Source organism: Grammomys surdaster, unplaced genomic scaffold (assembly GCF_004785775.1).
Source record: "Grammomys surdaster isolate TR1022 unplaced genomic scaffold, NIH_TR_1.0 125889, whole genome shotgun sequence".
Classification (NCBI taxonomy): Eukaryota; Metazoa; Chordata; class Mammalia; order Rodentia; family Muridae; genus Grammomys; species Grammomys surdaster.
The window spans coordinates 3,366,359-3,380,261 of NW_021620714.1; the positions used below are offsets into that span (position 1 = coordinate 3,366,359).

General features: G+C 47.2%; 1 protein-coding gene across 2 annotated transcripts in view; it reads right to left on the minus strand.

The window, feature by feature from the left end:
- The window catches only part of Slc12a8 (solute carrier family 12 member 8), a 148,091-nt gene that overhangs the window by 113,243 nt on the left and 20,945 nt on the right, over positions 1–13,903 (minus strand). For both annotated transcript variants that reach the window (XM_028752274.1, XM_028752273.1), the window contains exons 2-3: positions 12,614–12,760; positions 7,009–7,200 (exon numbers count right to left, since the gene is read on the minus strand). In XM_028752274.1, coding sequence (XP_028608107.1) covers positions 7,009–7,200; positions 12,614–12,715 — 294 coding nt within the window. In that variant the 5' untranslated portion in view covers positions 12,716–12,760. The remainder of the gene's footprint in view (positions 1–7,008; positions 7,201–12,613; positions 12,761–13,903) is intronic.

Below are 13,903 nucleotides of genomic sequence, written 5' to 3' on the forward strand. Positions count from 1 at the left end.
ACACACACACACTCCACACATACCTGCATATACACACCACACACATAAATGCACACATACAAACTCCACACATACATGCACACACACACACATACCACACACATACATGCACACACACACACACACACACTCCACACATGCATGCACACACAAAGGCACAATAAACAAATGTAATAGAACTTTAATGGCAGGAGCATCACTTTGCACAATCATCAAAATTGAAATCGGTCACCTTCCCTCAGCTTGGTCACCTCCCTGAGCCCCAGGCTCTGCTGGTCAGTGCAGCCCTGTCCTTGTCATTATCCCAGGAACAAATGCAGTTCAGGTTTATTCAAGTTCTTTCTTTTCCATGAACCTGTTCTTACCCCCAGTCTCTCAGTAAGCATTCCGCTTACCGGCTGGGCTATATGATTACAGGGGTCCAGATTCTACTATTGTTTCATGGTTATAAATTTGTCTCCTGCAGCAAGAATACAAACACCCTTTAAAAACAACATATTTGGGCTGGGACGCTGGCTCAGTGGATGAAGCACAAGGCTGCACAGGGAGAAGGCTAATAATGTTCAGAGCCTGAGGAAGATGCTGGCCGGGTGTGGTAGCCAACGGTAATCCCAGCACTCCATCAGGAGGCACACAAAGGGGATCTCCAGGGATTCCCACCCAGAATCAGCGAATTCTGAATCCAGCAAGAAGCTCCTGCCTCAATAAATACAGAGTAACTGAAGAAAAGACCAGTGTCAACTTTAGGCTTTCACATACATGCACACACACATACACCTATACACAGGTGAACACATAATCATGCAGGTGCAGACGTCACAAATACAAGCTTAAAAACTTAGTATTTGTGTCATGTCTTCAATATCCTGCATTTGCAAAGCACGACACACACACTCGGTGAATACTATATGACACACTGACTTTCAGTGTCTGTGGCCTACATCACTACTGTACTGTCTCTCACTTTAATGCAGATAAATCTGGCTGGGAGAAGCCCTGTGGACTTGGCCAGCACTAACAACACGACACATTGTCAACCACATCCTCTTGCTGCTTAGGAAGGGGGAAGTCTGAGTCCCTAGGTGATCACAGAAAAGCACAAGGACTCTCCCCCAGCCAGGGTTCTGTAGAGGAACAGAACCAGTAGATGCATATGCAATTACAAAACGGATGTATTGGGTTGGCTAGCACAGTCAGAAGCTAGGTAGTCCTGTGATGGTCAGTTACAAGCTGGGAAACCAGACAAATGAATGGCAGCTAAGTCTAAGCTGAAGAAAGTCTCAGAACAAGAGGGTCAAAGATGCAGCACCAGTCTAAAGTCAAGGGTCTGGCAGCTCCCTGGAGGTCACCGGAGTGGGTCTGCATTGAAAGGCTGCCAAAGCTGGAGTCTGCTGGGCAGTGGTGCAGCATTCATGCACCTGCTGAGGAAGACTTCATCATCCACTCTGACTTCCTCTGAAATCTGACCCTCGGCTTACTAGTCTGTGGTACCCACAGCCAAGGCAGCTCTTGGTCCCTCTCTTGCTCACCCTCATGGACACAGCAAGAAGAGGGCTTTACTTCCTCTGTATCCAACCAAGTTAATAGTCAAGGTTAACTATCAAGTTAGGGATGAGGGCACTTGTCTAAAAGCCCAGCAGTAAGAAGGTAGAGACAGGAGGATTGTGAGTTCAAGAGCAGCTCGGATTACTTGGCAACATTCAGTTAGACTAAATGATACAGTAAATTCCCGAGTGGAGAGGGAAGAGCCACCACCTCCATCAGAGATTAGGTATTGCCTTTGCATTTCTAACAGGTAGACACACCCATCTCCACGGAACTGCAATGTCTGGGTACATTTCGGGTATACTGTTAAAAGTACCTTGTATCCAGTTACAGAGTGAGCCCATCTCAGAGAAAAATGCAACCTGTGCATGAGCCCCCTTATGCAGGAAGTATATTCCCTTCCAGCTCTGAACTCAAAGCCTTAGCCTACATCCGGCTTGAGACCGCTGACACAGGGCGGGTCTGAGCCCCAGGCCTTCCTGGAGCAAGCCAGCTGTCCTAAGGCATCCAGGCTGGGAAGTTGCTCTTCCTTGGAAAGCATTGCTGAGTTTCTGTAAACATTTCCAGAGATAACTATGATTGAAGAATGTTTGCATTACCTTCTGACATTTATAATAAGGGACTTTCCTCTTTCTTTACCATTCTCAACACAGAAATGTCTGGAACTCCCTGACACATAAGGTGGGATGGTCACCATTTTAAAGAGAAGAAGAGGCTGTTTTCTTATGATAGAACATCCAGCCCAGGGTACTTGTTTTGAACAAATCAGATGTTCAGGAGACCTGAGCAGAAGCTGGGTGCTCCCCCCCTCCACACCCTCTGTCAGGCTCAAATTCTAATCTCGGCTGCAGTAGGCATTCAATGTGGATTGCTCACTCTCACAGGAAAAGCTCTAGCTTCTATCTGGTCTCGAGAAGCTTTCTGCTCCTCTACTGTTGGGTAGGGAATCCAGCACGGAGCACATTAGCCATGATAAATGTTTTTGCATAGTCAACACTTCCACATCCAAGTAAGTAGTCCAAAGAGGCCCCTCAGATGAACATGGGTGAGTGGAACAGGGACATAGGAGGGTTTCTAGGTATGGTCTGGTCCCATAGGGTAAGTCAGCTAGTCAGGCCTCAGAACTGAGGCAATGTGGTTTGTATAAAGGCATATGTATATATAGGAGGTGTGTAGAAGACATAGCAGATTTTCTTTTAAGTTTTTGTTGTTTCATGTGGGGTTTTTTATTGATTTTATTAATTTTTATTTTATGTGGGTAGGTGCTTTCCTTGCATGTATTTCTGGGCACCACTTGGGTAATTGGTGCCCATACAGGCCAAAAGCGGAAGGGAATCAGATCCCCTGACCACCCTGTGGGTTCTGGGAATCAAATCCAGGTCTTTTGGGAAAGCAGACAATGTTCTTTCTTGACGGCTAAGACGTCTCTCAAGCCTACACAGAAAGATTTTAAAGTCATGATTCTAATCAGGCATTAGAGGTTTTAGGCCTGAAATTCTAGCATGTGAGAGGCTGAGGCAGGAGGCTTACTATGAGTTCAAGGTTAGCCTAAGTTACAGGGGAAAAAAGACATGAAGTTGAGTGGGTAAGGAAACGGTTGAATCTGGGAAGAGTTAGGGTGTGTTTGAATATGATCAAAACACACTGAATGAAATGCTCAAAGGACTAATAAGAGTGGTTTTAAAATACAGGGGCTGGAGATAGCTCAGTGGTTAATAGTATACATTATACATTACAGAGGACTCCAACAATGTATTAACTCCAGCTCCAGAAACCCGACGCCCTCTGCTGGCCTCCATGGGTCCTGCTCTCATGTGCTCAATCCCCACCAACATCAACACATGCACATAATTAAACATAAAGGATACCCAGGCATGATGGCCCACACCTTTAATTCCAGAACTCAGGAGATAGAGACAGACATATCTCTGTAAGTTCAAGACCAGCATGGTCTGCACAGTGAGTTCTAAGCCAGCCAGGGCTACATAGTGAGACCCTGCCTCAAAAAAAAAAAAAAATTGGTGTTTGCTATGTGACATGAACTGAGAAAGAAGACTACAGAGGTAGAAGGCCACGGGAAGGGAGCAGGGAGATGGGGGAGGGGAAGAAGTGAGAAAAACAAATTTCACAGGAAAACATCACAATGAAAATCATATGGGGCTGGAGAGCTGGCTCAACAGCTAAGAGCACTGGCTGGTTCCGTTCCCAGCACCCACATGCCAATTCAAACCTGACTGTAACTCCAGTTCCAAGGCTACTGACATCTGAAAAACACACATACAGGCAAAACACCAGTGAACATAAAATAAAAATAAATTATGTATTTAAAAAAAAGAAGAAAGCCTAATATTTCGCTATAAAGACTAAATAAAAGTTGTGGATAAATCTATCTTAATCGGTCAAGAAGAGAGGTGAACTCAAATGACTGAAGTGAGGAATGAGAAAGGTGTTACTACTGCCAGACTTAGAGGAATAAAGGGAAGAGGGAAACAATGAATATATCCATACTCCAGAGAGCTAGATAAAGCGGATAATCATGGAGAAAGACACAACCTTCCAACGTTACACAAAACAGGAAATCAGGACACACCTGTGCAGTGAGAGAGTATGCTAATAAATCAGACATTTTAAACAAATACGACCAAGAAACCCAACACCAGATGGTGCCACTGATGTGTTCTACTTAGTATTTGTAGTTAACACTAACCCTTTATACACATTTCCAAAGACTAGAAGAGAGGGGAACACTCTTCCCCACCAAGTAAGTCCTTATAGCAGTGTTAACACCACACCAAAAAACAGACAAAGGCATCTCACGGAAGCTGCAGGCCAGCATCTCAAGGAAATGTGTGCCGGCATCCTTCCACTCAGCAAAGATGGAGCAGATAGAACCCAGAAACCAATGTAAGAACCACAGGGTTCTTACATTGTCCCTGGCAAGAGACTCTATCCAAAGGAGCTCAGACAGTCAAGGACCCACCAGCACTGACTACAGGGACTGCTGACAGAGGCTCAGTTCCTGAAACGTCTCAGCCATGGCTGCCTATGTTGGCAAACTTTGTGAAGACTTCCTTCCAGTCAGTCCAGCTAACAATAGCTGAGAGACATAGCATCCTCCCCTCACTTGGGATGAACACCTTGGCGTGAGCCCTTGTCCTCATCTGTCCAGAGAATGTGGAAAGTGAAGCTGTCCACATAACCAGCCTGCAGCCACTGTGGCTACAGAATAGAGCAGGAAAGCATCTCCCAACAACCCATAGGGTGGCAAAGCAGGCTGGTGATGACTGCAAGCCATCTGAAAATGGCTGCCACAGGGGCAATGGATGTATCATATTCTTTTGGATCTTATAAAATTTGCATTGATTAAGCATTTTTCCTCATGTGAAAATCTAGCTTCAAAAAGGTTCCAAACTCTGAAAGTTGGTGGATTTTGTTGTTTGTTTGAGATTTGGCTTGCCTTGCTTGGGTTTGGTTTGGTTGGGTTGGGTTGGGCAGGGTTTGGTTGGTCTGGGCTGGATTGGGTTGGGTTGTATTGGGTTGGGTTAGGCTAGATTGGGTTAGGTTGGGTTTGTTTGGTTGACTTGGGTTGAGCTGAGCTGAACTGGGTTGGTTTGGTTTGGTTGGTTGGGTTGGGTTAATTGAGTTGGGCTGGGTTGGGCTGGATTGGGTTGGGTTAAGTTGGGTTGGGCTGAGTTACTTTGGGTTGTGCTGGGTTGGGTTGGGCTGGATTGGGTTGCGTTGGTTGGGTTGGGTTGGGTTGGGTTGGGTTGGGTTGAGTTGGGTTGGGTTGGGCTGAGTTAGTTTGGGTTGTGCTGGGTTGGGTTGGGTTGGGTTGGGTTGGGTTGGGTTGGGTTGGGTTGGGTTGGGCTGAGTTAGTTTGGGTTGTGCTGGGTTGGGTTGGGTTGGGTTGGGTAGGGTTTTTCTGTTGTTTTGTGTTTCGTGTGGTTTTCTTTTTTAGAGATAGATCTTACTATTTTGCCAGGCTGATCTGGTGGTCACAACCCTCCTGCTTTAACCTCCCAGATGCTAGGATTAGAAGCATGGACCACCACATACAGCCTCAAAATCTGAAAACTGTGAGTATGATCAATGCTCAAAAGTTTTGGATTTTTGGAGCATTATGGATTTTGAGTCTTTAACTTACAGATGTTCAATACATACCATACTTCCAAATCTTTCTCCAGTAAAAATAACTGCCTTGCTGGGCTGTGGTGGCACACACCTTTAGTCCCAACACATGGGAGGCAGAGGCAGGCAGATCTCTGAGTTCAAGGCCAGCCTGGTCTACAGAGTGAGTTCCAGGACAGCCAGGGATATAGACAAACCCTGTCTCCAAAAAAACAACACAAAACAAAAATCAACTGCCTTTTTCCGAGCAATTAGTGAGATGCCTGTCCTACACACAGCATGCACATCCTCACACACGCACACACTCATACACACACCCACTCACACACTAATGCACACACTTACGCACACATACCCATACTCACACACTCATGCACACCCTCACACATGCATACACACCCACACTCATGTATACCCTCACACAAACACACACACTCATATGCATACATACACCCAACACTCATGCACACTCACATACACACACTCATACACACACATTCACCACAAACTCACACACACACATTCATCACATACTCATGCATACCCTCACACTCACACACAATGCACACTCACACACACACATTCATCACACACTCATGTCCTCAGCTCTGCGCTGTTAGAGTATGATGTGTTTATGCTGATCCTGAGCCCCTGCTGCCCGCCTAAAATGAAAAGTAACAAAGCCACCCCCCTTTTTTTCTTTACTAATTGCTTTTCAACCACCCACTGGCCTTTATTTTTCCATAAGACCCTTTTTGGTCCAAGCCACACTTACAAAAGCTACTTCTTAATGTTCGAATGTTGCCTTTCCCAGCATCAAATCCCATCCCTGTATTTCGGCTAAATAAACTTTAGATGAGCCTTAGAATTTCTCCTCCTCTGCTGGTTTTCTTCCTGGCTTTGTCCACCGCAATGTGGGCTTCTCATTGGATGGCGCCTCAGTCTAAGTATCCACACGGGGGCCTGTAGTCTGCTTAAGGCCACCCAAGTCATCAGACCTGCCAGAGCCTCACCTCCATAGTAGAGCCCTCTGGCAGAGGCACAGTGCCCATCCAGAGTGCAAAGTGTGGAGGGCCGCCTGCCATGCACACCTCTCCAAGAAAAGCTGTCAGACTCAGGCCCTGGTCACCATAGGAAGTCATGAAGCAGAGGTGGGAGGAAACAGAAGCTCTGGAGTTCAGGCTTGGTGGTGCAACCTCCCCCTCAGAGCCCAGTGTGGACCTCTGTCAAGTGGGGCCCTTGTTTTTACCCCACCCCCACCCCTGTCAAATGAGGAAGGGAAGAGAGACAACAGCAAATGAACAGGTAAGAAGTTGGTTTGTGCTACGGTCTCACCTGTCCAAATACATACAGCAGCCCTACAGTGCCTCCCATCTGTCCACCAAGCACCGAGGAGATCATGGAGTAGACGCCGCCACTGCCTATCCCGCCATGCTCTGCGACGCCAATGCCAGACAGCACGGTGATGAGGGCCACGAGGATGACGAAGGACACCAGGAGCAAGCCCAGGAGCACACCCGTGTTTCCCTGCAGCAGAAGGGGGAGGGGTGTCAGAGTTAGGAACAACATCTCACTTAGAGCTGTTCCCGATGGAAGCACTGAGCACCTCCACCCACTAGGTGATCCACAGGGCAGAGGGGCACCATGAGGGACGATGAGAAAAGAGGCGTACGGTACCAGGAGAGCTAAGGCCCACACGAAGTTTCAGGACGAAAGCCCATCCTTCAAACTCTTATGACTTCATACCGCGTGTCGATCAAGCGAGCGTGTCGATCAAGTGAAGGCAACTCAAGAGAGTCACCAACGGGGCCAAGAGACGAGCTGGCTCCGCAGTTAAGAGCACTTGTTGCTCTTACAGATCAGGGTACAGTTCTCAGCACTCACGTGGAGGCTCACAACCATCTCTAATTCCAGTTCCAGGGGATCCAAGGGATCTGATGCCCTCTCCTGACCCCTCAGGCACCAGGCATACATGTGGTACCCATATATGTAGGCAAACACTCCTACACACAAAAGTAAAATTAAAAAAAGAGAGACTCGGCCGGGCGGTGGTGGTGCACGCCTTTAATCCCAGCACTTGGGAGGCAGAGGCAGGCGGATTTCTGAGTTCGAGGCCAGCCTGGTCTACAGAGTGAGTTCCAGGACAGCCAGGGCTACACAGAGAAACCCTGTCTCGAAAAACCAAAAAAAAAAAAAAGAGAGAGAGAGCGACTCACCAGGAGTCGGCAAATCTACCATACAGGTAACCTTAACCTAGCATCATGAAAGGATATTCTCTCTCTCTCTCTCTCTCTCTCTCTCTCTCTCTCTCTCTCTCTCTCTCTCTTCTCTCTCTCTCTCTCTCTCCCTGCAGTCCTTTTACTTACACCAGTCACCAGTCCCCTGCCTAGAAAGCCCCTTCTACTTATTCTACAGCTTGCCAGGCTAACTCCAAGGTGGCCTTGAAGACTCGGTCTTCAGGACTTGTTCCTCTGGTGGCTGGCACTGGCACTCTTCCTCGGAGCCCTGCAGAACTCACAGCCTAGGGCCTGCCTATTTCAGTACTTACTCAGTCTCTATTTACCTCAGTCAGCCCTGATCTCAAGCTAAGAGTCTATTTGCAGAGTCTCTTCCTAGGTCAGCCCCGATTCCTGGGTGTGAGCTGTAAGAGGAGGACTCATTTTCCATGCTCCTTCATGCTCACAGGGCCCAGCACCCCCACGAACTTAGTCCTCACTAAATACTTGCCGGACAAATAAGTACACATTCCTAGATCTGCACATTGATGTGTATACACATCTCAGTGTGAAAAGAGAAAGAAGGGTGTACTGGCTGTTTTGTGTGTCAACTTGACACAAGCTGGAGTTATCACAGAGAAAGGAAATGCCTCCATGAGATCCAGCTGTAAAGCATTTTCTCAATTAGTGATCAAGGGTGGGAGGGCCCATTGTGGGTGGTACCGTCCATAAGCTGGTAGTCTTGGGTTCTATAAGAAAGCAAGCAGAGCAAGCCAGGGGAAGCAAGCCAGTAAGTAACATCCCTCCATGGCCTCTGCATCAGCTCCTGCTTCCTGACCTGCTTGAGTTCCTGTCCTGACTTCCCTTGGTGATGAACAGCAATGTGGAAGTGTAAGCTGAATAAACCCTTTCCTCCCCAACTTGCTTCTTGGTCATGATGTTTGTGCAGGAATAGAAACCCTGAGTAAAATGAAGGAGAAAGGACACAGTGTAAGTCATCCACGCTCGCTCACTTTGTGCTTTGTAAGAACACGGGCAATGGAGATTCCTGCTAGGAGACCCCCAGAGATGCACTAAGCGTTAGAGAGAGCAATGAGAGGGCAGAGGGGCCTTAAACTGAGCTTGAGAGTGCCCTGCAAGTGAGGGGTGCTCGGGCTGCATTGCTGGTCTGGGATGGAAAGCAAGATCGCAAGAAGAGTGTTCTCCCTGTTCCCCACACCAGCATTTTGCTACCTTGGTCTTACCAACCTCTGTGAGTTTTTATAAACACCAATGAGTCTATTTGCATCATTGCTCTTTTATTAACTGTAGATCTCAAATGGACCAATTCTAGTTTGTCTCTTCTATCCACTGTCCCCTCTGAGGCCACTGGGAGAGTCATCCCAAAGACACACTGTACAGCTGATATTGGAGTAACCTGCAAGTGACACCTGGCCAACACATAGGCCCTTCAAGGACTCTGTCTCCCCCAGTTTTTTTTTTTTTTTTTTTTTTTTAGAGTATTACAGGTATCTTTGTTAACTATATTGAGCTCCTTTTGGGAATAAAACAGGACAGAAATGAAGCCTAGGGCTGAAGATGCAGCTCACCCATATATCACTTGTCTAGTACAAAGCCTGGGGTCAAGTCCAGAAGGTAAAACCAACAAAGAAAAAACAAACAAAATCCATAGGGGGCGCAGGGCTGCGGCAAGGCAAGGCATATCAAACAGATGAAGCGGTGCAGAGGCAACCACTGCCAGCCTCACACATCTGGGACAAAAAGAGAGGGGCCTCTGCACATCTGACCTAGTGTGGAGACTGGATCGAGGCTAGGGTCCCTCAGGGGACATCTGTCTGCAGAAGGCTCTGCATCCCAACGGTGTGCAGTGTGAGCAGACACAAAGTGTCCCCTCAGCCATGCTTTCCGCTACCTCACAGCTCTGGGCTGTCTCCTCGCCTATAAAACAGAGATGCTATGCACCTCACAGCTGTCTTACTAAGATTTAGAAATACTAAGTTTTAGAGAACTGAACACATTCACTGTACTTTGAATGCCACCTGTCACGCAGGGCTTAAAAAGCCTTACTCGTTATATGTTATTTTGTGATAAATGCTATACTATTACTTATTATTACACAGCTCATAAAGACTGCACCCTCTGAATCTGCTCAGAGCCTGGACTGGTTCATAAGGACAGCTGTCAGTTCCCTTTGGAAACAGAATGCCAACAGCCATGTGGCCACGTGGGGATCTGTGCAAAGACAGATGGCAAAGGATGCTGCTGAACTCCTGGGCATGGTGACCTGCTAGATGGTCATGGTGAGACCAAGGATAGAGAAGGGCTGCAAGAATAGGCAAGTACCCGTGTGGCTCCCTCTACTCCTCCCATGGCACAGCCCTAGCTCCTCAGGACGCTGGTGTCCCCAGGATGCATGCCCTTGAGCATGACATCTGAGCGTTCTAACTACTGACTTTGCTAATATTACACTTTCACTGAAATCCTACAGAATACATTCTTCTTTTGTTCGTACTTGAAAGCTGTCTGCATGTGAATATAAATATCCCATTCCAAAAGCAGCCTTGGGTCTTCAGAGGGGAAATGTTCCTTTAACAGTTTATAAACTATGACTCCGAGTTGTTTTAGTGTTAATATTTCCTACTTAAGAAATGCTTATATCGATTTCAATTTCATACAACTCCCTGGATGTTTTGTCTCATTTCTGACATTTCATATTTGTCTTTTTCTTTTCATCATCAAATATTCAAGTGATTCCAATGGCAAACATAAAAGACAGAGGTTATTTTAGGGCAAAAGGACAGACAAGCCCAAGATGGCACTTGGTGCCACCCTTCGGTGTTCTGTGTGGTCTCTGGCTCTGTGACGTGACTTGCTTTGTTTTTTAAAGTAGGTAAAAAAAATTTATATCAGTCCAATGATCACATTAGTTGGGATTTATGTAACAATGTTTGACTAAACACGCACACAGAGTTTCCGGTTAGACTGTACTTTATCATGTACTGACCCACTTTTAATGTACTGCAGAAGTGCTGGGACATCATTTCAGAGGCTAGGACGTTGAAGAGACAATGGCTGCCGAGGAGAGGAGCTCTCTCTTATTCTGTCTGTGGTCTTAATGAAAGTCTGCAGCCTCAGAAAGAGACAATCCCATGGGGAACCACGTGATGTGGCCAAGGCCTGCCACGTGGTACTTGGGTGATTCAGTAGATCATTCACATGTGCCTGGTGGCCTGACTGACAAGTGCAGTCTCACAGGGTCCTGGAGCACATGGACCTCGGAACCACAGAGCACAGAGCACACATAAACCGCTATAAGCGGTTAGTGTTGGGGCAATCGGTCACATAACAATAAACAGTGAATACAACTTACACCTTCATTTTGGGGAGGGAACTAATTTTAGATAGCCCTTTCTTGGTTTTATTGTTGTTGTTTAGTTGGTTGGTTTTTGTTTTTTCACGACAGAGTTTTTCTGTGCAAAACTGGCTGTCCTGGAACTCACTCTGTAGACCAGGCTGGCCTTGAGATCAGACATCCAGCTGCCTCTGCCTCCCAAGTGCTGGGATCAAAGGTGTGCGCCACCATCACTGGCTAAATAGCCATTTCTTAAAAATGAAATAAATAAAGAATTAACATAGAGCTAACGTTTTTCCTTCTACTGTTCCTTAACCATCCCTGAACACAGCAGAGCCCAAAGAGCCAAGACTGACATGGACAACTTCACAATAAAACAACAAAAAGATCAAAGCCTGAGGCTTCCCAAAGGGGACATTCTGCATCTAGATTGCAACAGAATGCCTGGAGCCGTAACCCGATGATGCATCCAATGCGCGTGTCTCCCATGGCATTGGCTATTCGAGGACAGTATTCCCCCTGAACGACTCTCTTCTTTCATCTATCCAACCCAATCAGCCTTAAGCCTCTTGCAAGCAGCTTTCCCAGACACCTTGCATTCACTGGGGAGCTTAATGCTTTTGAGATCTCTCAGTGTGAGACTGCACCCACAGAGGAACAAAGGCTAGTGTTTTACAACCCCATTGGCAGCATTAGCGGCTGCACACAGTAGGCATTTGCTAGTGTTTAAGTCTTAACTGGGTGATTCTACTCAGCCTGCTCAGTCAGTCTATTGAAGTTCACTGTCTGAGAAGGCACACACAGTAGGACAGGTCTGGGAGCCTTGCTCTAGGGTATTTTTGCACAAGGTGTAAAGCAGAGACCCTTTGTTCCCTGTGCTAAAGATGAACTAACCGTCAGGATCTAGTACAAGACGGTCTGTCCTGGGCAATGAATCCTGAGAGGCAGGGGCTTGATTCTCCAACCATGCGGCCCTATGAACAAGGCCAGGGGCAGTGTGTAAGGCCAGAGTGAGTGTGCACGGGGAGCTGGTGCTTCATAGGAGCACAAAATGACGTGGCACACCAGGAAGTCCAGAAGGGTCACAAACTAGAGTAAAAATCACCATCTGTCTGATCCTGCCCTAACTCTAGTCCCACCCACAATGAGCCCTGACCCCATATAGTCAGATCCATCCCACGGCTCTCACTGGGAACCTCTGAGGCCCAGGCGCCCCGTATTCCCGTTCTAAAAGCAATGCCGGCTATGCCCTGTACTTGCTGCTTTGTTTCAGAATCTGTGCTTCAGGAATCTATTCCCTAAACTGTGGTATCCAAGAAGCTTTTCCCTGTCACAGGCCCACCAGCAGCTCCAGGGTCACCAGCTCACTCACCACCAGCCAGCCGGTCCTCAAGAAAAGGACAACCCCGAAAATGTTGATCATGCAGGATGTGAACACACCATCCCAGGTCCCAAACAGCACCGGCTCCCACATGAACAGCTGGATCTTCCACCAGGGCTGGGGCTGGGCCAGGATGCCCTGTGAAGATCATGAAGTCAGATGAACAGCCAGCAGGAGGAGGAAGGAGACAGAGGAGGAGGAGGAGGAAAAGAGAGGAGACTGAACTTAGAAAACAAAACAACAACCAACCAACAAAAGCCCCAAAACAGAAACTTCCACCTTGGGACTGGGAAGATGGTTCAACAGCTAAGAGTATTTTTTATGCACTCATAAGGACCTGAGATCAAATCCCCAGTGCTCAGGGAAAGCTGTGTGTGGCTGCACAACAGTGAAATCCCAGCTTTGTGGGGCAGAGACAGGGAGATGCCAGGAACTCATTGGCCAGCTAGCATAGCCACAACAGTTTCAGCTCAGTGAGAGATCCTGTCTCCAGTGCGTGCTCTACACACACAGACACACACACACACACACATAGACATACACACACACACACACACACACCTAGGAGGAATGACTCTAAAGGATCCCTATTTTCTCTTAGAAGTAGGAGTTGTTACATCCATATGTAGCTAACTGTTCACCAAATTCCCAGCCCCTTTGCAGGTGAGATCATGTGACCGGGAGGGAGGCAGTTTGAAGCAATAGCAGGTTTTGGCTTGGCAGGTTGGGCCCCTACCAGCTCAGGCAGTATCATTGGATCCTAGCAATGTACACTCCCTTCAGACTTCCAGATGAGGGCAGCTTCTAGTGTTCACTCCTTCTGATGACAGGACACTTTTCATTTCTCCAGCCTTTCCCATACCTCTGTCACAAGATCCTTCTGTTTTTAAAAGACCAGAGTTGCCGGGTGGTGGTGGCACACGCCTTTAATCCCAGCACTTGGGAGGCAGAGGCAGGCAGATTTCTGAGTTCGAGGCCAGCCTGGTCTACAGAGTGAGTTCCAAGACAGCCAGGGCTACACAGAGGAAACCCTGTCTCGAAAAACCAAGAAAAAAAAAAAAAAGACCAGAGTCTTTTGTTTCTCTGCCTGAACCCTGCCATGGTGCCTCCTACCCCTCCTTTCTTTCCAAGATCCTAGGGTTTTAAAGCATGCCTCGGCTGCTTATCTCAGAATCAAAGATACACCATTGGTTCGATAGGTTTTCCGCTCATTTTTTAAAATTATTTATTTTATGTACATGAGTACATCATTGCTCTCTTCAGACACACCAGAAGAGGGCT